Source organism: Chanodichthys erythropterus, chromosome 3 (genome assembly GCF_024489055.1).
Source record: "Chanodichthys erythropterus isolate Z2021 chromosome 3, ASM2448905v1, whole genome shotgun sequence".
Taxonomy (NCBI): Eukaryota; Metazoa; Chordata; class Actinopteri; order Cypriniformes; family Xenocyprididae; genus Chanodichthys; species Chanodichthys erythropterus.
The window spans coordinates 44,401,132-44,425,034 of NC_090223.1; the positions used below are offsets into that span (position 1 = coordinate 44,401,132).

The 23,903-nt window shown below is 36.3% G+C and overlaps 1 protein-coding gene across 2 annotated transcripts; it reads left to right on the plus strand.

Annotated features, from left to right (window-relative positions):
- Window positions 1-1,159: 1,159 nt before the first annotated feature.
- On the plus strand, window positions 1,160-23,895 carry tmem184a (transmembrane protein 184a). 2 transcript variants are annotated; one of them, XM_067382454.1, is made up of 9 exons: window positions 1,160-1,461; window positions 2,603-2,857; window positions 10,506-10,671; window positions 11,910-12,000; window positions 13,973-14,048; window positions 15,048-15,139; window positions 15,254-15,423; window positions 16,518-16,715; window positions 22,241-23,895. In XM_067382454.1, the coding sequence occupies exons 1-9, from the start codon at window positions 1,441-1,443 to the stop codon at window positions 22,471-22,473; spliced, it is 1,302 nt and encodes a 433-aa protein (XP_067238555.1). In that variant the 5' UTR covers window positions 1,160-1,440; the 3' UTR covers window positions 22,474-23,895. The 2 variants fall into 2 exon arrangements, with proteins under 2 accessions (XP_067238555.1, XP_067238556.1); XM_067382455.1 differs by having other exon boundaries at window positions 1,160-1,585; window positions 22,241-23,894.
- The last annotated feature ends 8 nt before the right edge of the window (window positions 23,896-23,903 follow it).

Below are 23,903 nucleotides of genomic sequence, written 5' to 3' on the forward strand. Positions count from 1 at the left end.
TGATAAGAGATCCGAATCACTAATTCGAAACAATTCATGAAGCAGTGTTTTAAATCGCCCCATATAGATATTGTTGAAAAGTCGTTATTTTGTTTTTTTTTGGCACACAAAAAGTATTCTTGTCGCTTTATATTAAAATAAAACCCCTGAACTCACATGAACTGATTTAAATATGTTTTTAGTATGGACCTTGAGAGTTTGAATGGCTTTACTCACTACAGAGGCCTCACTGAGTCATCAGATTTCATCAACAATATCTTAATTTGTGTTCTGAAGATGAACAAAGGTCTTACGAGTGTGGAATGACATGAGGGTGAGTAATTAATTACTTTGGACTAACCCTTTAAAGTTGTCAATATTAAATATAGAAACAATATATTTAAGTTTATTACAAAACTCAAAGAGCATAAGGAGACTGACTCAATTATGTCATTTGCAGTGCTTCACAGGATTTGTTTGGCATTAGTAATATTTTACAAAAATTCAGTTGTTAAACATGATTATTTAAAAATATGGTGAAATAATGAAGGCTGATGGCTTTAACAAAAGCATACACCATCGATTAACAGCCTCTTGACTAGCAGTAGGTCTGCCTTTAAAATTTTAAGAAGTTTAAAAATGATAAAAATGAATTCCTTTAAGGACTAAATGAAAGGGATTTTTACTTCCTGAATGCTACTGTTGCACTATATTCCTGTAGAGAAGACATTATTATTATTATTATTTTTTTTTTTTACAACTAATCACTATTGTATGCAGTGTCAAGCCTCCTGTAATGTCTGGTGTCAAACTGAAAAATATGCTAGTTGTACTTACTAAAAGAATTCGTAAACATGCACATCTTGTGTTACAGAGTTTTCAAAATGCCTGCTCACATTTTTATGCACTCAGTGATGTGTGGGAGCATTTTGACCCCTAACAGGAGGTGAACCGGGACCCCTTTCATGTCTCACAATGCCCTAGTTTACCTGAAATAATCCTATATTATTTGTATCAGTATTCAGTTATGTTATAGATTTTTTTAAATAGTTTTCTAAGGTACTTGTTTATTTATTAAAATCTATAATACATATAAGTTTATTATTTGAGATCGCACTTGTACCTTTGCTCAACAGGTGCTCGTCTGCCTGTCATGTCACGTGACCAAAGACTAAAGTCGCAAGGTCACATGACCTGGGTGTGCTGTTGCGCTGTGAAGTACGTACACCTGCCCTTAGTGGAGACGGAACGACGAGTTTTGGCGTGGAATTGGGAAAAGCCTTTCGGAAGAATAATTGTGTATACTTTTCTTTACTTTGGGATTTTTATCACGCATCAGTTTGTTCCCCGGCTGTTTTCACCGAGCTGAATGACTTCCATCAGACCTGTCAATAGTTAAAGGAGGAAGTGCGCGCTTGACTCATCGGTGTCGTCGCACGGGCCGTGTCCACCTATGGCTACATGTCGTCTATTGATCTTTCTGTAAGCAAAGCACTGGTGTATGCGGTGCATTTCTTATTTTAGTCCCTCTGCGATGTTCAGAGTTAAGTGACGTTTATGATAAAGTGATTTGAGTTTGATCGCACTGAACTCTCACAGTATCAGGGTAAGTGTTTCATAGTGTCTAATATAAACAAGTCTTGCCTTCTGTTACAATAATAGGTTCGATTTAAGTGATTGATAGACTCTTATTATTACTTAGTTTAAAATAAATAAAAAAGTCAAATTTTACTAAAAATACTAACAAACAGATGCTGTAAATTATGAACTCTGACGCTCCAACATGTAAACCATAATTTCCGGCAGAATATGATGGTAAATTCTGTTGCCAACTATGAAACCGTAATAAATTGCTAGGCTATGAGACCTTCTTTTAAAAAAAAAAAAAAAAATGAAAGAAGCTTTTTTTGTTGTTTTGATGACGCTAGACTAGGCTAACTAGGTAAAGGTAATGCAGTTTTATTTTACTAAGAAATAATTAGCAGCACTAATGGTTTAAGTAAACTATATAGGCTACCCTGTATATAACGTCTTTGTCATTGGAATAAAAATAGTACAACCTATAGATAGGTTGCTGAGAATAAACATAATTAAATAGGCAATAAAAAGTGTATTATTTTAAATAAATTAATACTTATATTTTGCAGGAATGCAGTAAATTGATTAAAAGTTTACAGTAAAAACATTTTTAATGCTTAAGAATATTTCTATTACGAATAAATGCTGTTTTTTTTTTAAACCTGGAATAAAAAATGTATCACAGATAACAATTTTATTTTAACTGTTTTTGACGTTGATAGAAAGAAATGTTTTTTTTGAGCAGAATGATTTCTGAAGAATCACGAGACAATGAAGACTGGAGTAAATTCAGCTTTGCAATAAATGACATTTAAATTACATTTAAATTACATTTTTTACAGTATTTTATTGTTTCGTGATCAAATAAATGCAGCCTTGGTGAGCACACATGAGATTTCTTTAGAAAACAGTAAAAAAAAAATCTTACTGAACTCAAACAGTAGTGTATAAAGAAGGAGTAAATGAAAGATATAATAAATATTTATAACTGCTTTAATATAATTTGGTTTTAATTCAGTTTTCCCCCAACTCTTTTCCCCCACAGATGAATGAGTCCAGAGCTACTACAGCTAATTTCATCTCTCTGTCAGTGGGTTCAGATAAAAACATGGATGATTCAGTCCCTTTGTCGCCGTACTCAGTGCTGTCAAATATAACTGACATGTCCAACATGACCGTGATCAGGTCAAGTAATGGAACTGAAGTAGTGGGGAACGACCGGATCTTCCTCAACACCGCTATAGCTCAAGCCTTGTCAGGGATTTTCGTTTGGTCTGCACTTATCATCACCTGTCATCAGGTAGGCTAATTTACAGGAACTACATGTGTTTAAAGACAAGTAATTCATAGAAACCTTTTACAGCCAGGCATTCACACATCCAGCACAATTTTTCGAGGACACAGAGCTGCTTATTTAGCAACAGAAATGCATCACTGCTGCTTTTTAACCAGACCGATGTCTAGCCGGTATGGGCCATGAGGTGAGGAACAAATCTCGGCATTAAATGGAGTGGCATTGTGGCCAGGTAAAGCTGGAGGCACAAATAGTTGTGGTTCATTCAGAGCACACGCAAATAAAAGCAAATAGCTTGGGCGGGGAAAACGCAAGCTGTTCCACGCTGTCTCCTCCCTCATACCCGACCAGAGGCTCATTATCATCGACAGATCTTGATAATACTATGTCATTTTAGAAGGTTAATCTCTGTTACACATTCATTAAAACTACAGCAATAACTAAACCTCCTCTCCCTGCCTCCACTGCTTATCGATCATCAGAGATCAATAGAGATAGATACCTGCCTGTTTGTTCTGAACAGTCATCCATGTTTTCTTTGCTCTAATGATCCTTTTAGAGTGCTGTTAGCTGTCCTTGACCAATCAAAGTTGACTACAGAGCGGAGTGGTACCTGTTCCCAGAGCTGATAAGAGTGCTGCGTAAACACAGAAATATGGCTATAGTGTACTCTGGTGATCTAATGCGAAGATACGGTAACCAGTAATGCATGTGCCCTGATGTGCCATCTGTAGTGTGTACTTTAGATATCTACAGGAACTCTTTAAAAGGAAATGATTGTCTCTATGACAAGATCTTCCTCAAGCTTATGTTTGTGCGGGCAGTTTGAATGAATAGTGACACTATAATTGTCTTTTCTGACACTTCTGATCAATTCAGTGCATCCTTGCTGAATAAAACAGTAGAACTGTTGTATATATATATAGTTTTTTTTTAAAACAAAAATCTATTTAAAGGCACAATATGTAAGATTTTTAGATTTAAATATCCAAAAACCACTAGAACAATGTTATTTATTTTGTTGTGCTTAAATTATCCCAAATGTTTCCAACAATGTTTAAGTCCTGAGAAATCAGCAATGAACCATCGTTTTTACTGTGGTAGAAACCATGGAAACACCAAAGACGCTTAGTTTAATATATTATGTGTTTTATTAGATGGGCGAGCAACTGTTTGGATACATTTATCAACAGGAAGCTAATCATTGTTATATAGCTCAACATGGTTAGTCTTATTGTTTGAATCACTTGTTTTCTTGATTTACCACATGTACCATGTTTTTACCATGCTTCAGAGACAACACTATTTTGTCAAGCGGCTAACATGGCATAATAAGAGAGATGTTTTACCATCATACAATATATTTTTTTGATTAATTGCATTTCATTTAGCAACACAAGTCATCCAGTTTTTATTAAAGGATTTGTTCACTTTTAAATGAAAATTAACCCAAGCTTTACTCACCCTCAAGCCATTCTAGGTCTATATGACTTTCTTCTTTCTGATAAACCACCTTCCGTATTCAGCTTAGGAAAGAAGAGTAAAACTCTAGCAGTTTAAAAAGATTACGCTACATCCTACGCCTTCCCTATTCAACTTACGGAAAAAGTGTAACTGACGCGATGCCAGTTCCGTTTTTTTCTTCTTTACTTGAATACGGAAGGCAGGTCTGGCGGAAGCTAGATATTTTATTTCATAACTTGTTAAATATGGATATTTCTTTTACACAAACACATCGCTTAGCATCAGAAGGCCTTTATTAACCCCCCGGAGCCGTGTGGAGTACGTTTATGATGGATGGATGCACTTTCTTGTGCTTCAAACTCATTGTCCTCGTTCACTGCCATTGTAAAGCTCGGATGCGTCAGAATATTTATTAATATAACTGCGATTGTGTTCATCAGAAATAAGTAAGTCATATACACCAAGGATGGCTTGAGGGTGAGTAAAGGTTGGGCTAATTTTAATTTGAAAGTGAACTAATCCTTTAATATGATATTGTAGTAGAGTACCTCAGAGATGACGTTTTTGTAGGCCAACCCAGAAGCTAGCGGCGCACGGGTTCCCTCAATCGAAAGCCTATTCATTTTTCCCATAGACTTTTGGAGATTTGCAAAAAAAATAAGCTCTGTGTTTAACAAAGGGTTATGACACTTACACGTTTTGTCTATCAAGATAATCTTTACAAGTTAACACAACATTTATACATTTTGAAGCCTAAATAAAGTCGTCAGATATAAAAGGCTATCAGTAGGCTATAAACAGACTACAGCACACCATGGTCGCGGATCAACGTCGTCACCACCAAGCTTCCTCAAACTTTATTTAAAAACATGTTCGCTGATTATGATCTGCGCTGTGTATGAATACTTATCCACTTATTCATGAGAAATGCTGTCCAAATGTCCTGTTTGTCATGATGACGCCTAAAGTCCCTACCAAAGGAAGTAGTCCCTTTTAGCAACTTGTTAGCAACCACCGTTTTTAAGACACAATAAAGGTTTAAAAAATCATAAGTGGGTTATAACTGGTGTGTAGATCAAAACGTGAAAATATTTAATGGCTTTGTTAACCACTGACCATTTAGACCAGAATTATTTCAGGTGATTTAGCAAAAACTCATTCAAAAAATCAATTGACTTTGGGGCGATGGAACCGGAAGTCCTAAAATGCTAACTTGCCACCGAACGAACGCGCACAACGTCATAACTTTCAGCACATTCAAATGTAATTAGTATGATTGTTTTAACCATGTGAAACAGTGCAGCATTACCCCACATACTCAAAGAAACGAGAGGAAGCTGCCGACTGCAGCGAAAGCATAATAAAAGCTCCACTGGACCTGCAGCTTTCGGCCCACCCTGCATCATAACGTTAATAAAACTTTAATACATTAGCTCATCCATGAACACAATTTCTACCCGAGTCCTTCGGATAGATTTCCGTCGGCTTGTGGAAAATCGACTCCTGCAATTTCACTCTCGTTCACATGTTTTGAATAAGCGATCTCTAGCGGCGTAAATTACATATTGTGCCTTTTTAACTAAAATACAGTATTTCGTAAATTGGTGAGAAATTCAAAGCTGTTTAAAAAGCTTCCAAGTTGAAAACCATGAAGTTGGGTGAGCGAATGTGGACAAAGGACAGCTAGCCTATGTGTTGTTGTGTTTCATAATTGATTTTCATAGCTGTTGTTTTTAAAAAGCTTTTATACTAAAATGTGGAGTGATCACTAAAAAGTGAGTAGGTGCGTCCAAACTTTTGACTGGTAGTGTATGTTCACAATTTTAAAGCAGAAACTACAGCGAGAGCAATATTTGTGTGCCCAGCCTTTGTTTATAGAGGAAGTTCTTTTGTGCTTGATGAAAGACCATAAGTCACTAACCTTTACACCAGCTGTATCAGTAAAAAAGAGAGATAAGGGCAGTTTCACAGACACCAGACTGTTCAATAACTCTTCTTGTTGAGGTTTGGTCATTTATTTATAGGTATAAACATGCTGAGCAGTTCTAATTTGCTCGGGTATTTCCCTGCCCTTTATATTTTTCTGTTCATTACAGCTAAAAGCGCATCAAACCTGAACATCCATTTCTGTCGCATATGAATGAGTTCACAGTGTTGCTGCCAATGGCAAGATGAAATCAGTTGGTGGCGGATGAGTTTTGTGTAAAAGTAATTGTCAGGTGAAGTGCCGACACACTATGAATATGCCCATCTTGTGTGTCGAATTACCAATTATATTTGCAGACATTGTTCGGATTCGGGAAAGGCTGAAATCTAATTTCCTTTTTCGTTTTGAATTCCTTTTCATTGCAGCCTATATGACCCATGAAGAAATTTAATATAGAATACATTTCTCAAGCATCTGTTATGTAATTGAACTACTGGGATCGTACTGATGGAGAGCAGAGGTCAGGAAAGGTATTTCTTCAGCTCTGAATCGCAGTGTCCCCGAAGGACTTTGATTTGATTGCCTCCAAAGCATCTTGTGTGCCATATGAAAGCCAACACCTCTGAGAAACTGACAGTCATGAAGAGGCCAAACAGCATGGGGATGCTATATGGAGACTGGAAATGAGTCCCTGTGTAGTGGTTTTCCTCTTCAAGTCATAATCAAGTCAAAACAGTCTGTTTTTTTTTTTTTTTTTTTTTTTTTCACGTCCCCTAGCCTTGCAGCAAAACAATACCGCCACCTCCTCCGCTGCTTTCCAAACAGCCGCCTGCGGAGGGTTGCGTGAGGCAACGTATGTAAATCCTGAGGAGATTAAAGGAGCCCTCAGGATTGTTTTAGTATTTCACAGCCTTTCTCGGTTTCGCTACAAAAGATTCTCCCGGCAGAGCTTTCCCTACGCTCTGCATACTAAAGGCAGAAATTGAGATTGCCTTCTTAAAACACACTGTTCTGAAGTTACTGATTTGCTTGCAAAACCTTCCCATCATTGCCAGGGATTTCAAAGGAGTCTTTGAAAACCAGCTATTTAGAACATAAGCACCTTCTGGGCCAGCCCCTCTTAAGTGAATTGTTATATATGGCACTGACAAGGCACCAACAGCACTCTTGGGCTTTCCTTTTCTCAGCTCTCTAGTTTTTACAAGCTTTATGGTCTTAAAGTTGGTGGTACACCTTGTGATTCACCGTCTCTTGTTTTTGGGGCCTCACAGCTCCAGCAGCAGTTCCTCTCTCTGCTTCAGACAGGTTGTAATTATCTTTGGCTGCAATTCTGCATCAGCCAGCAGACAGTCAATGGCCAGAGCCATTACTGTGAGCGCGGCTCTCTCTCACTGTCAGCTCTGCATTATGAAGTCTGGGTGACTATGAACTTATTTCCCCTGCAGGCTAGGTGAAATGGAGGACATCAGTTCAGAGAGCAACTCTCCTTGCTTTTTCGAGAGCCCACAAATACATCAAGCCTCCATGCGTGGAATGAAGGACTCAAATAATCTGATTTCAAATGATTGAGTGTCCAAGAGTTTAAAGAGTATATTGAGCCCCTTTAGTAATATTGTGAAGTTCAAAAGGGACTTTAAGGACATGCACAGGCATCACAAACTCCATAGTATTTTTTTCAAATGTAGATCATAAAAAAATGGTAGTGCCAACCTTTAAAACAATATCACCGATAGAGCGTTTTTTTGTTTGTTTTTTGTTTTTTTGTTTTTTGATTAAACCATCAGAATGTGAGGAAAACCTTTATATTTAAATAAACCTAAAGGCATTTATCCAACAAAATCATTAGACAAAAAATGCAAACTACAGCTACAGGTTTTATTTTACAATGCAAATCAAAAAGCTCATAGGAAAACCATACTTTTCCCCGGTTTCACAGACAAGGATTAAGCTAGTCCCAGACTAAAATGCATGTTTGAGCTGTTTTAACTGAAAGAAACTTGTACTGACATTTCTTAAAATATGTTGGTGCCATTGTTTTGTCTCAAGATGCACACCAGTAATGTTTTTTATTTTGTTTTTTTTCTAGTGAACGTTTTTAAAAGCTACTTAAACGTCTTTATTGAACTAAGGACTAATCCTGACTTAATCTAAGCCCATTGACTACAACATAATCAGTAATTAATATTTTGTTGGTTCCCTCTTGTTTTTGCATGTTCATAATTTCTTTGTATGAAAGCCTGTCCAATGATTGTCTGCATTATCATAAATTAAACAATCGATTCCAAGCACAAATACACAATAAGATTAATCGTTACTGTCAATCATTGAATAAATCATTATTAATATTTAAATAAAGGGTGAAGGTTGTGCCATACATCGCTTGTGTTCTGTGCTCAGTTGCTGTGTAGCTTGGAGATTTTAAAAGGGCATAAATTTAGGCTAATTCTACATTGCTATATTAAACTCAGGGGAAGAAATGTGCAAAAATTGTACCCGTTGTAAATAGTTATAAATTGTACAACAGCTTTCACTGGAACAATATCTATTAAAGGGACAACTTTGTACTTTGTTTACCCCTAAATGGTTCATGGCAGGGTTATTGGTTAAACTAAAACCATAAAAAACATATTTGTTACTTAAAATAAGTTTGTTGTTTTATTTATTTTATTTCATTTCAGTTGTTAGTTGACAAGGCAATTCTTTTCATTTTGTTTAACTTGATATACTTAAATAATTACTAAAACTACCTAAATTAACTAAAACTGACATAAAAATGCATAAACTGTAGATATTTGTTTAAAAAAAACTTATAAAGTGACACACAACAAAACTTAAAAAAAAAAAAAACTTTAAAATGAAAACAGAAAATGTAAATAAATATATATAGTACAATGTAAACCTGAATAAGTTGGCCAAAAAAAATAAATTGAGACAAGTTAAGAATTTCATAGTTTAAGTAAGCAGAACTAGCTTGTTTTTTGTACTCGTACATTTTAATTGTTCTTAACTTGAAATGTTTGAGTACACTAATTAATACATTTAACTTAAATTGATCATTTTATCTCAGTGTGAACATTTTTATTAGTGCTATAGCAAGATAATTCAGAAAATGCTAATTTGCTAACATGTTAACAATAGCATGATATAACACTTGCTGAATGAGTGCAGCAAAATAAAGCATTTAACATGCTTGCTCTCAAACCAAGCCGCATGCACCACTTGTCACCATGATGGTAACTCTCCAAAAACCCACATTAATAGAAACACTTCTAAATTAGCATAACAAAACATTAATCACTACTAAATCCCCCACTTAACATTAATCTTGCACACACACACACACACACAAAAACATTATATGAAACTTAATTTTAGCATTTACTCTCCTTTTGAGTGCTATGTGCAAAGCATGCTGAAAAAAAAAAGAAAAAAAAAAACCCAGCCCAGTTTCAGTTAAACTTAAGTTTGTCTAAATTAAAAGAAATGAGTTCATAAAACTCAAAACAATAAAAACAGGTCAGTTTACTTAAAATATATCAGTTCTGTGAACTTGAAAGAAAATGAAAATGCTAAATACTCATAAAACTTAATTTGACTGAACTAATTTGTTTCATTTAAGTTTGTCCTACTTTAACCAATTAATTATTTTGAGCATTAGGGTTTACAGCGTAGTATCTCAATTCTACTAAAATAACACTGGTCCATAGTAGCACCTTAAGGTACTAATATGCACAGAATAATAATAATAATAAACTTATTGTGTTGTGAAATTAAATGAACATTATGTTAATACTTCACATACGATATATGTAATTAATCCAGTGCCTGGTTGAACCCTGTTTGTGTCCTGTCATAAACTACAAGAAAAAAAAAAGATGACGCAGTTTGCAGCTACTACATGACTAAAAAAAATGTATGCAGTGTGTCAGTGGTGTAAGTTTTTAATTTTGAAGCGTGTAGTTAATATCCAGTCAGCATTAGTGTGATTAAACTTGGCTTTGTTTGATTAGTTCTGTTAGCCATCCATAAACGGTTATAGGCTTTTACAGTTATCTGTTTACTGTTATTCAGCGACACTACTATTTCCGCATACAGGTTATCCAGCTCACTTTTCCTCATATATGATAGACACTTTACTTGTTTTCTTGCCACTATTTTTTAATAATTTGCATTTCACTGTTTTTGCAATTTAAGTCAGACTTGTTATTTATTTTGTAGTCAAGCCACTTTTTGTCTTCCTTAACACAGTTTTTGTCTTTATAGATATACTTGCACCTGAGGTCGTACACGGTGCCAAACGAGCAACGCTACATCATCCGCATCCTCTTCATTGTCCCCATCTATGCCTTTGACTCCTGGCTCAGCCTGCTGTTCATCAGTAATGACCAGTATTACGTGTATTTCGACTCTGTTCGTGACTGCTATGAAGGTACAGTAAATCTGAGCTGCTCTCTGCCCTTACATCTCCTCTTGCCTCATGGGTGTAATATTATTCAGTCCAAATATAACACTGGTGGAATGACGTGTGCTGTTGTTTGGAAGTCTGGCCTGCAGTGAGGGAGGAGAGCATGCTTTACAGAACATAGTGTGGCAGGTTTCATAGAGTGGAAACAGATACATGCTCATTGTAACTGAACAAACCTGTTGATCATGGAACAGTCAAAAAGGAGGCTGGCCAAATGTCTCTGTTATCATCTTTTCAGGCCTATCCCACCACTCCTAGACACTTTTTTCCCCTGTGTTATTTAAGTTGCATGGGAAAATTCCAGTGTGGGGATTTTTGTTTCACTTTAACTATATTATAGTGATTGTTGTATTCTGTATTGGGGTAGGTGAGATTTTTAAATGTTTTTGAAAGAAGTCTTTTATGCTTGTCAAGGCTGTATTTATTTGATCAAAAATACACCATTACTCCAGTCTTCATTGCCACATGATCCTTAGGAAATATCATTAAAATATGCTGATTTGGTGAAACATTTCTCATAAGTGTTGAAAACAGTTGTACTTCTTAATAATTTTGTGGAACCCATGATATATATTCTTCATGATTTTTATTTATTTATTTATTTATTTATTTATTTTTATTAATAGAAAGTTTAAAAGAACAACATTTATTTAGAAAAGAAACCTTCTGTAACATTGTAAATATCTTTACTGCCATTTATTTAATTAATCCTTTCTGGAAAAAAAATAATAATAAAAAAAAAAAAATTAAATAATATATATTAAATTAATAAAACATTTATATTTATATTTATATATATATATATATATATATATATATATATATATATATATATATATATATATATATATATATATATATATATATATATATATATATATATATATAATAGGTACTAGAATAGAAATATAATTGTAATTTCAAAGATGTTAAGTCTTAGTCATAGACCATCAGTAAAATCAACACCACAAGTAATAGTTGTACACACTGAGAGACAATGAGATCTGACCATCTAATCTCTCTTTAAATAGACCTCTCAGGTTAAGATGGATTTCCTGGAACACAACTCCTCAATCTTGACCTGTTTTTTTGCACAAAGTGATGGATCTGTCATGTCAAACATGTTCTGTCTGCATTTAAAGCTCTCACTGCAAATTGTTTAATTTAGGCTCTCATGTATGATTTTTCTTTTATTCTTCAAGCATTTGTGATATACAACTTCCTGAGTCTGTCTTTTGAGTACCTTGGAGGAGAAAGTGCCATCATGTCGGAAATAAGAGGAAAGCCCATTCAGTGAGTGTCACTACATCTTTTAAATTAAAGTACATTAAAATACTATTGCTTGGTGAATAAACCCAGTGAGCAACATTATTTTAAAGGGATAGTTCAGCCAAAAATGAAAATTCTTTCATCATTTACTCACCCTCAAGTTGTTCCAAACCTGAATGAATTTCTTTCTTCTGCTGAACACAAAAGAAGATATTTAGAATAGGGCTGCACAACGATTAATCACGATTAATCGTTTGCAAAATAAGTCTTTTTTTTTCTACTATTGCATCCCACTATTTCTACTATTTAACCCCATTTTGGTTACCAGTTTTCTTCAAAATATCTTCCTTTGTGTTCAGCAGAAAAAAAAAAATTAATACAGGTTTGGAACAACTTGAGGGAGAGTAAATGATGACAGAATTCTAATTTTTGGCTGAACTATCCCTTTGAATAGGACGCGCATCTACTGTAGCATGCCTTTTAAAGGCTTCAAATGCCCCATTCTTAGTAATGCTGCCTCTTAAAATTACTTTATTTGGCAAAATTGTAAGGTAGCATCACAAAAAACTAGTATGGAAAAGTAAATTTCACAATGCATTGATTGGGAAAAAAAATAAATCCAACATGGTGGACAGTGTGGGCAAAATGTTGCACTGCACATCGTTAAATACCTCATTAAAGGGATAGTTCACCCAAAAATGAAAAATATTGTCATCATTTACCTACCCTCATGTTGTTGCAAACCTGTATGAGTTTCTGGTAACACTTTATTTTACAGTGCCGTAGTTACACGTTACTGTATGTACTTACTATAGTAATAACAGTAAATTATGCATAATTACAAGTAACTAACCCTAACTGTAACTCTATAGTAAGTGCATGTAGTTAATTAATAGTACTCAGTACTTATTTGAGTAATTACAATGAAACTACGGCACTGTAAAATAAAGTGTAACCTAGTTTCTTTCTTCTGCTGAACACAAAAGAAGAAATTGTAAAGACTGTCTGTAACCAGACAGTTGATAGCCATTGACTTCCATAGTACTTTTTTTTCCTACTATGTTTTTTTCCAACTATAAGTCAATGGCTACCCATCAACTGTTTGGTTAAACGGATCGTTGTTGATCCTTGATCCATACAGACCAAGCCCCACGGTTCGGCACATCGCGGATCAATTGCAAGTTTCACTGCAATAGAGTGAAAGGTTATAATTTGCACGTGTTTTGTCTTGCTAGTTTACACATTAAATAGATATAAAACCATTCCAGCAGGAAAAGAGGCAAAAGAGGATTTAATTTGGTATCGCACGCCACGCTGTTATCGGTGTTATTATGTCTAGGTGAGAATTCGGATTTGTATCTATCGGATGTGTGCGTGTATAGGGTCTTACTCTTAAAGTGACAGCAACCTATAAATACCAGCTGTTGTCTGTCATGTAAATCAAACAACAAAACGCAGCTTTAACAAAGATTAATCTATATTAAATTTATACAGTGAACAGTGTCATTTTACATTTGTTACATTTCTGTGCATGAAAATTAATATTACAGTTAGACCTTATACTTTATTTGTAACTTTGTTCTATTTACGCTTGTAATTGGTGTACAGTATTTGTTCTTTTTACAGTCTGTTCACTTGCCTTTAATAGTTTCTGCTGTGGTATCAGAGTAGTTAAAGTGGGCTAAGTAATAAATGCAAAGTTACCCCGAAAAATGATCCGATCCATGACATAATAACCGTGATATGTTACGAACCGTGAGTTTTGTGATCCGTTGAACCACTAGTAATTATGGTGTTTGCCATATTCATTTTAAATTAAATGTGTCAGAGCATGTGTGTCAACCTATAGGTTAAGGCTCTGGCAGCAATTTTGTATTTTAGAAACAAGTTGTGCAAAGTAACTTTTGCCTGGCTGTGTCTGAAGAGATTAATTCATCAAACTATCCTCAAGAATAGCATTACTCTTCACATGTTTCTCTTCATTTGCCTTTAACAGGTCCAGTTGCCTGTACGGGACATGCTGTTTGGTAGGAATAAGTTACTCCATTGGCTTCCTGAGATTCTGCAAGCAGGTTTGTTCCTGTTTTCCTATAAAATCCCAATTACGTTTCCTTCATCATTTTTTCATAGCATTTTTCATTGCATTTCTTTGTAAAAATTCTGAAATGGTTAGATTTTCAGTGTGGTCTCACACTTTTGGACTCTACTGTATGTCTCATATCCCATTCTGTTTTGACCTGGATTTGCAAAAAGCGATGTGTAACTAGCATTAATATGTTAATAAGAGGGTCAGAATTTCTGTCTCCTCAACCTTTTATATACCCTTTCTACCTGAATTGTCCTGAAGTAGCAGCTGTTATCTTTGTAACATTGTCTTTCCTGAGGAGCTCCAGTGGTTAATGTAGGATTAAAAACAGTAGGAAGCAGGTGCAAGTAGCTCGATAATAAGCACAAAAAAATAGCTATTGCCGCCAGTCTGATGTTGTCTGCGCGGCAGCTGAGGAACCCACTCACACTTTGAGAATAATACTGATGGAAATTGGATTTGAGAGCCCCATCCCCTCCAAAAAACTGAAAAGAATGTGAATTGAACTTTTTTTTTTTTATTTTTTTTTATAGGAAGTGGAATTTCAAAACACAAATCTGTCTGAATGGATGCCTACACGTGGGATTTTTTTCTAAAGCATCACTTTGCGATATACCAGACTGTAGCAGAGACAGAGCGTGCTTTGATTATTTTGAGACGGCTTTTCACACAGACAGCTTCGATTTAAAACTTGAATTCCACGTTGATGGTTCAAGCAGTCGATTCTGACTCGCATGTAGTTCTCCTTTGTGTCATTCTCAATGAGTGGATTTGTCAGTCATGTCAAACTTTGTGTTGATTATGTAAGAAATAAGCACTTCCTGTCAAAAATAAGCATGCAACATTACCATGCCTTTGAAAATAATGAGGACTGGAAGTTCTCTATCACTCAAACTATATTAGAGGCCCATGTTGACTAAACGGAACCGGCGAAAAAGAAAAAAAACGCTACTCATCTGCTTCTGTTACTAATGTCATCATCTAGGCCACGCTTCAGTTCTGTGTCATCAAACCTATCATGGCTGTCATCACCATCCTTCTGCAGGCTTTTGGCAAATATCACGATGGAGATTTTAAGTGAGCCACCCTGTCATTTATTCCTTTCATCTTGTATCAACATCCCTAATAACACAACATCTGCCTTTTTAAATGAGCCGTGCTTCACTCCTTGTGATGTTTCTCTTCATATAGTGTAACGGGAGGTTACCTTTACATCACCATCATCTACAACATCTCTGTCAGTTTGGCTCTGTATGCCCTCTTCCTCTTCTACTTCGCCACCAGTGACCTTCTGAGACCTTTTGAGCCTGTGCTCAAATTCCTCACCATCAAATCCGTCATCTTCCTCTCGTTCTGGCAAGGTGGGTTCCTCTGCATTCTTATTGTATATGTTTAGTGTTTGTCTCAAGCTGTTTATTTTGGTAGCCAAGTACACTAACTTTTGATTATTGATGACAAAACTGTTGTTCGTAGTAGTATTCAGTTGATCATGTAACATTGTCAAAATGTACTATTCATTATTCATTTATTTCTTTTCTTTTTTTCTTTTTTTGGGGGGGCATAAAGCATGTTAAAGGTAAAGTCACTTGCTTTACCTTTAACAAATACGGCAGGCATTGTTAGATTTCTACTTGCTCAATGTCAGTGGTTCTCAGGGGGCCGCGGCAAACTTCTATGGGGGCCTCTAGATGGCTTTAATTTAAAATAAAGCTAGAACGAACATTAAAACAACTAAAAATCAAGAAATTAATTTTTTTAAATTCACCCCCTCAACAACTTTTTTCATTGAAGGATTATAAAATTTGTGGTTTCTAGACCTGGAAAAGTCTTTAATTAATAAAATCTTATAAATCCTCGAGCATGTTTATACATTTTATGAATGTGCATTTTGGGTAATCGCATTTTTGAAAAAAAAAATGCAGGATGGAAACGGCAAGATGCGCATAAATTATAAAAAATGTGCATAAAAAATGTATGCGCTCAATTGAGGCAAAAAAAAAAAAAAAAATTATCCAATAAGACGACTTGCGCAAAAACTATGATGGAAATACATTTACCGAATAAATCGCACAATGCACAATAAAAACTCTTGTGACTTTGTCTCAACAATGGATGTGATTGGGTAACTGGACTAACCAGAGGAGCAGTTTCTTTGCGCGTCGTTCATTGCATCTCAAACGCTGGTTTAATGAAATGTAGGAAAAAAGAGCCATAGTGGCTTCCCCGATTTAGAGCAACTTCCATTTTTATTACAGATATTTTGTGCCAGTTTCCCAGGAAGTGACGAATTTGTCTTTTTGAACACAAGGGATGGAAACAGTGCTTTGTTTTATACAATATTCCTGTTTTAATATGCAACTTTGGATGGAAACATAGCTAGTGGGGGGTCACTGGAGTCCAAAAGTTTGAGAACCACTGCCCTATGCAAAAATAAATGTGGTTGTCTTTTTCTTAGGTATGGTATTGGCGATTCTGGAGCGTTGTGGTGTGATCCCAGAAGCTCTGGTCATCGATGGTCATTCGGTTGGTGCTGGTACGGTGGCAGCTGGTTGGCAGAACTTCATCATCTGCATCGAGATGTTCTTCGCCGCCATCGCCCTCCGCTACGCCTTCACCTCCAGTGTGTACCGCGAGAAGAAGAGTGAAACTCCAGGTTAGAAGCTTGGAAATCTGTCACTTGAGAAAAACAAAGCAAAACTTTTTAACTTGTTTCTAAGATCCTCTAAACTTTCCTTTTTAAACAACATGTCTCAGCAAGCCTTTATGAGGCAACTGGAAGTTTTCTTCCTCAGGAGGGTTATGACTCACTGTTCAGAGGACTGCTGGAAAGCTCCAGTCATACCAGCAAGACACAGATCATCAAAATAACTCCTGTGTACTGAGAAACTCAGACCCGTGGCATGTCAGATGATCTCATTTCACTTGAAAAATTTGAAAACGAAATCTTCAGTGGGTGTTTTTTGTTGTAAATTTAACTTTCAGGATAACAAGTACGAATGACAAGGAATCGTTTAGCCAAAAATTACAATTCTGCCATCCACAGTCATGTTGTTTGTTCGCAGTAGGGCTGTCATGATATCAGATTTTCACCACATGATTATCGTGGCAAAAAGGAATTCATGGTAACGATATTATCACAATAAATATAGCAGTTTGAAGAAAATGCTATCTGTAAAAATGAATTTTTATCTCTTTTTTTTGCTCAATGAATCACACTCAAAATGCTAGTATACTAGGGTGTGGAGAGAGTTTGTAACCAAAAATGTACAAAAAAAAAGAGCTAAAAGAGCTTACTGTTGATCGATACTTTTGCAGACTGGGGTCTCTCACACCCTGGCTGCATCTGAAATCGCATACTTATATATATATATATATATATATATATATATATATATATATATATATATATATATATATATATATATATATATATATATATATATATATATGGCAAAAAAACAGTATGTGACAAAAGAAGTATGTCTGAAAGAGTAGGCAAAAAGTACCCAGATGACCTACTACTTCCTGCGAGATTCTGATTCTACTATCCCACAAGGCCACCGGAGTGGATTTGTGAATGGCAGTGAAGTGATAATGACAACATGGCAAATGTAGTACAGTCCAGATTACATTCATTCTAGACACATTCATTGCATACAGAACATACATTTTTAGCAGGTGTGAAGTAACTTATTCAAAATAAGTACCTACTGGGGAGAGTATGTGATTTTGGATGCAGCCCCTGTCTTTTTTTTTCTATGAAATATAAAAAAAACTCCCACACTGGTGAACTAATATTTCAGGTGTGGGTAGAGTGGCTCGATTTCGTCTGTAATCTCCCCAGACATGATTTTGTGCTTCAGTTGTAGCCAGTGGCAGCGTTTCAGAAAAAAAAAAAAAGGGTATGGCATGATGATTACTTCTGGCCACAACAACAACATTCCCAAGTAATCATATTATTACTAACAAAATGTGGACGAAAATCCACCATACTAAAAGAATGGACCATAGACATGCACAGACTTAACATAAAATCAATACAAATTCTGAAACAGCCCTAAGCCTACACCGTGTCCTAAACAGACGCAATGCGACACGGGAGAAACTGTATCTTTTCCATGTTAATCAGAGTTACTAACACTTTCTATTTCTGTGGCTATGACAGTGATGATCTCAGGTGCTGATTATGTGCTTTATTTAATGTAAAAATTGAATGTGAGTTTCGAAGAATTTCATTTTCCGTGACCTTTTTTAGACGTATGGAAAGCAACAATGGAAAGGCTAATTCTCCTCAGGAAACTGTCAACTCAAGGTGAACAAAAAGTGTATTCTATGATTAAAAAAAACAGTTTCAGTCACTCGGTTTTTAATCATGTTAAAATGATGTAAGATTTATGAATTTGATAATGTGCTTACCTATTTCTTTACGAATGCAGTGTGCTTGCAGCGAGAGACGGCCCACACGCTCTTCTGATTGGCTGTGATTTTTTGATTGATTTTGTCATGTCTCGGGTCGAGTCTGGTTTGGATAAATAAATTGCTTGCCGCTGGGAAATCTTATCCCATTGTGTCTGGTTAGGACACTGCTTTAGGCTGTTTAAATTTGCTTTTCAAGGCTGCAATTTCTGCCAAAGGCCAACTCAATCAACAGAACTAACAAACAACATGAGCTGTTTATTTCCCCCGTTTTGTCTGAATGCATGGGTTTACTCTGCCATACATAAACACAGCCCCTGGTAGTAGCTACACACTGCGTTGTCATCTTTCCATTTTGTTTTGTGTTTTTTGACCAGTGGCAATCATAGTTAAAGGATTAGTTCACTTTCAAATTAAAATTTCCTGATAATTTACTCACCCCCATGTCATCCAAGATGTTCATGTCTTTCTTTCTTCAGTCAAAAAGAAATTAAGGTTTTTGATGAAAACATTCCAGGATTTTTCTCCTTATAGTGGACTTCAATGGAGCCCAAACGGTTGAAGGTCAAAATTACAGTTTCAGTGCAGCTTCAAAGCGTTTTACGCGATCCCAGATGAGAAATAAGGGTCTTATCTAGAGAAACCATCACTCATTTTCTAAAAACAAAAAAACAAATCTTCTTCTTCTTCTTCTTCTTCTTCTTCTTCTTCTTCTTCTTCTTCTTCTTCTTCTTCTTCTTCTTCTTCTTCTTCTTCTTCTTCTTCTTCTTCTTCTTCTTCTTCTTCTTCTTCTATTTGAATTCCAGCAGTGTAGACACTGTTAAGTGTATTACTGCCCTCCACAGGTCAAAGTTTGAACTAATTGTTATATACTTGCACTAGTATATTGTCTATGACAGTTTAGTTCAAACTTTGACCAGTGGAGGGCAGTAATACACTTAACAGCGTCTACACTTCTGGAATTCAAATAGAAGAAGAAGAAGAAGAAGAAGAGAGCTAGTTCAAGATGAGCATTTATGGTTAAAATGTATCTGTGAATTATTTTTTTTATTATTATTATTATTATTATTATTTATTTATTTATTTTTTTTAGAAAATGAGCGATGGTTTCTCTAGATAAGACCCTTATTTCTCGTGTGGGATCGCTGTAAACTGTAATTTTGACCTTCAACCGTTTGGGCTCCATTGAAGTCCACTATAGGAGAAAAATCCTGGAATGTTTTCATCAAAAGCCTTAATTTCTTTTCGACTTGGCTAACATGGGGATGAGTAAATTATCAGGAAATTTGAATTAATTACTATTACTTTATAGCAGAAGTAGTATGCAAGTAGTATATCATTCTGATCATATCCTTAGAGCTACACAAGCCTCTCCACGCTTAACAGATTAGTCATATTCTGTCGCTTGTGCTTTTCGAGGTGGTGAAGAATAGTTCTGTTTCAATTTCCACCAATTTAAGCTGTAATGTCAGCTCAGCTGCTGAATGTTAAAAGCTGCATTAGATTTGTGTTCTGACTTCAAGAGGCCTCCATGAAATATAACTCGACTGTCAGTCAGATAAGCATGTTTCAAGCCTTGTGTCGGTTTGAATGTTAATATTCTAAGCGCGAGGTCTTATTTCACAGTGGGCGTTTTGCAGAATTCTACTTAACAGTTCTTGGCTTATGTGTGAGAGAACCTACAGAACGCCTCGCCTTACTGGCATACAAAAGCATGGTGGTTTTGTGTTTTTAACCATAGTTTAACACTGAGCTCAAAGGGTGAAGTCACTGCTGGTTTCATAACCTTTCGCTGTTAATAAAAGGTCATGACTGTCATGAAGCCTGTTAGGTAGAGCAACCTTCCAGGATGGCCTTTTCTCCCTAGCGGACCAGCTGTGAAGAAGCTTAGGACAGTTTGCTGATCCAGAATTTTCACTCTCTATGGGGCCAGGTCCCAAAACATCCATCCATTCACAGTACAGTTCTCAGGTCGGCTGCTGGAGAGCAACAAGCACAGTTCAAGTATTTCTTAAACAGGAGGTCAGAAACTTTCACCCCTCTAGTGGCAGCCTACCGTCACCTTTGTACAAGCTCTCATCCATCAGCCACAAGGCAAGATGCAGTTAGCTGGAACTCATCTTATTGCAGTGTATCAGGCTGTACTCTGTAACCTCATTTAATACATCCACAGCTGAGACAAATCTGGGAACTGTGGGATTGTGTATTTCTTTCCTGGCCTCTCCAGCCTGTCGTAGATAAATGAAGCAGAAGAGTGATTTGGCAACCACATCAGTGAAGCGGAGCAGCGCATTGCTAGTGTTTTCATCCTGGTTTCTATTTTGCGAACAGCTGGGTTGGACCTTGGCGGTGCCTGTGGCAATGTGCTCACATGAGTGACGATAATAGCAAGATTGCATTGTGTCGAAATGTCACTGGCTGTTAACTGATTATGTAATCAAAATAGACAAACAAAATGACAAACAAAATGCCTCAAAAATGTGAAATATGACCGTTATGCTTTTAAGTCGACTTGAGAATGTTGTTCATCAAGGTGAATGTTCTCTCGAAGTCTGTCTAAATTTGGGTATATTAAAGGGGTAGTTCACCCAAAAATGAAAAATGTACTGAGTCGGCGTTCGGATGTAAACACGGAAGCACTGCACTGTGTTTGTGTTTACGGGCGTAGGAGACTGACATGGATGAGAAGAGATTGTTGAATAAAGTTGTTTTTGTTTTGTATTTGCGCACAAAAAGTATTGTCGTCGCTTCATAACATTAAGGTTAAATCAGTGCAGTCACATGAACTGTTTTAACAATGCCTTTAGTACCTTTCTGGGCCTTGACAGTGGTGGTTAAATTGCTGTCTCTGGATGAGTCATATACCGCTCAGATATTTCATGTGTTCCGAAGATAAACGAAGGTCTTACGGGTGTGGAACGACATGAGTGTGAGTAATAAATGACAGAATTTTGGTTTTTGGGTGAATTAACCCTTTAAGTCTTTCTGTTGAGTGCTTTGGTTCTCCATTGGTGGAATGGATTAGACTAGAGGTCTGCGTGGGATGGAAACATGTATATTTTCCTGCTCCCGCCCACAACTTTCATGTTTTGTCTGGCTCCCTCCAACAAAAGCCTGCAGGTATAGGTCTATGCCAATTTTCAGTCCCTCTCCCAAAAGATTCTCTCTGGAACACTTTTTTTTTTTTTTTTTCGTTTTTTTCCATTTCCTTCCCACAAACAACACATCAGACCTCAGCTTGTTGTATTTGTTTTAACAGGCAAAAGAATGCTTTCCTTCACTGTTGCCTACAATTGAAAAACAGTGAGAATATCCAACCCTGTGCCGTTTATTTTTGTTATATACCTTAAAAACAAAATACATTTAAGAATATATTTAAGTTTTGTAGGAGTCCCGTAAGTAATTTCTTTCCCCTGCTTTCTGCACACACATCAATTTCTTCCCTTCCGGCACTGAGCAAATTCAGCTTGTCTGTAATCTAGGTTCTGCAGATCATGTGTTAGTCCCATGGGAGTGAAGTCCTCTAGATTAGAAAAGGGCTCAAATGTTGACCTCAATATATAGTTGTGATGTCATGATGAGACTGTGCGCGAAACTGCCTCATTTCCTTTGTAGAGTGTATTTGTTACATATTCCTCGTATTTCATGTCACAAGTTCTAAAAGTATAAAACCATTCGGATTTACTCAAATTTAAGTCTCTGATGTCAACAAAAATATGTCATGTGATATTTGACGCTTTAATCTATTGTTTTGTTTTGTAGAGAATGTAGCGCCTATGCACAGCATATCCAGTGGCCTGAAGGAGACCATTAACCCTGGAGACATGGTTCAGGACGCAATCCACAACTTCTCCCCAGCCTACCAACAGTATACACAGCAGTCCACCCAGGAAGTGGTGCAACCCAACATGAATGGCAAACCAGGGATCAGCACCTCCAAGAGTTCTAAGAAATCTGACAAAGTGATGCTGATCGACACGGATGATGAGTTCTAGTGCCCCATCTGTCCCGATCTTTCTATTTATTTAATCCGAAACAAATTTGACTCTTTCTAACTTTAATATGGACACTAATCATGTAAATCAGCTCATGATTTTTAAAAAGAGAGCTCATAAAAGGGATCTGGACAATTTCCTGACAAGGAATGACAGTAGACAGGATCAGGTAGGGGTTGTTTTGTTTTCTTTGTTGTAGTCCTGAGCTCATCCTGTATTGGGGGTTGAACTGGCCCTGTAGAGAAGAATCCCCTTCTCTTCTCCAAACTGTTCTGAGGCATGGCTGATAAACATGAAGCATGGGGAGTCATTCAAATGGAATGAATCAGGGACTGACACATTAGAGAGCCATTCTTGCATCTGGTCGATTGAAGTATTTGCTCAGCAGCTCTCTGCTGGGTCTCAGGACGAATTGAACCTGCTCTCAAAGATGCCCTGGCACTTCAAACTGTTGTCTGCAGCTCTTTGAAACCTTTGCATCAATCATGCCACACGGACAAAATGGGGGACTGAGCACTGCCCCTGTTTGATTTGGAGATTCATTAATTTTCACACCAGGCTTTCAAAGTGTGAGATCTGATGCAAAAAGGCGAGTCTCAGCCGCCATCACGTAATTTAATTGCAAATAATGTGTTTTCAGCCATTGTTTGGTTGGTTAAAGCTTTAATGTCTGACATCTTACGTGTATAGCGGCACAAGTGTTACCGTTAATTTGTTGATGTTAAATTATGGTGTTTAGTTCTCTGTTTAATTTTTTTAAGGGTGTTTTGTTCACCTCTTTAATGGTTTGCCTAAATCATTTGTAAACAGTCCAAGATGAAATGTATGTAGTTAAGTATCATGCAAAGCTATGGAAATGTTTATTAACTACTTGTCACCACAAAGCAAGTCCTTGTCAGCGCTTTCTAAACAGAAACTTAAAGTCTTCAAAGCCCTGTCTTTTGAAGTTTCTGAGAGCACCCCTTGTTTTGGCTGGATACAGAATTGTTTTCAATATGTTCACTGATGTATTTGCTAATCTAACTTTGTAAACCCAGTGGTTCATTTGATCATGTTTTGCAAATAATATAAAACTTATGGACTTCAAAATGTAACTCATATGTGATTGAGTTGTTCTCTTCACTTTGTAGACAAAATAAATGGACTTGTTTTGTCTTTAAATTAGACCTCTTTGTTAAACAGTGGTTAGGAGGCAGCATTATGCGAGTATGACTTGTGCCAATGGTTGCTGCCTTATAGCTGTGGATGAAGGAAGTGTTGTGTACATAAGAATACTGTGTGACTCAAGAGTATGATATTTAGACCTAGTCATCTCTAAACAGATACAATATCCGTTTTCAGTATGTTATCTACCTGTACAGTTGGTTTTGTTGACTAAATCTGTTCTCATATGAAATAAATGATGAAAGGGAGTGAGATTGGTTTCTTTT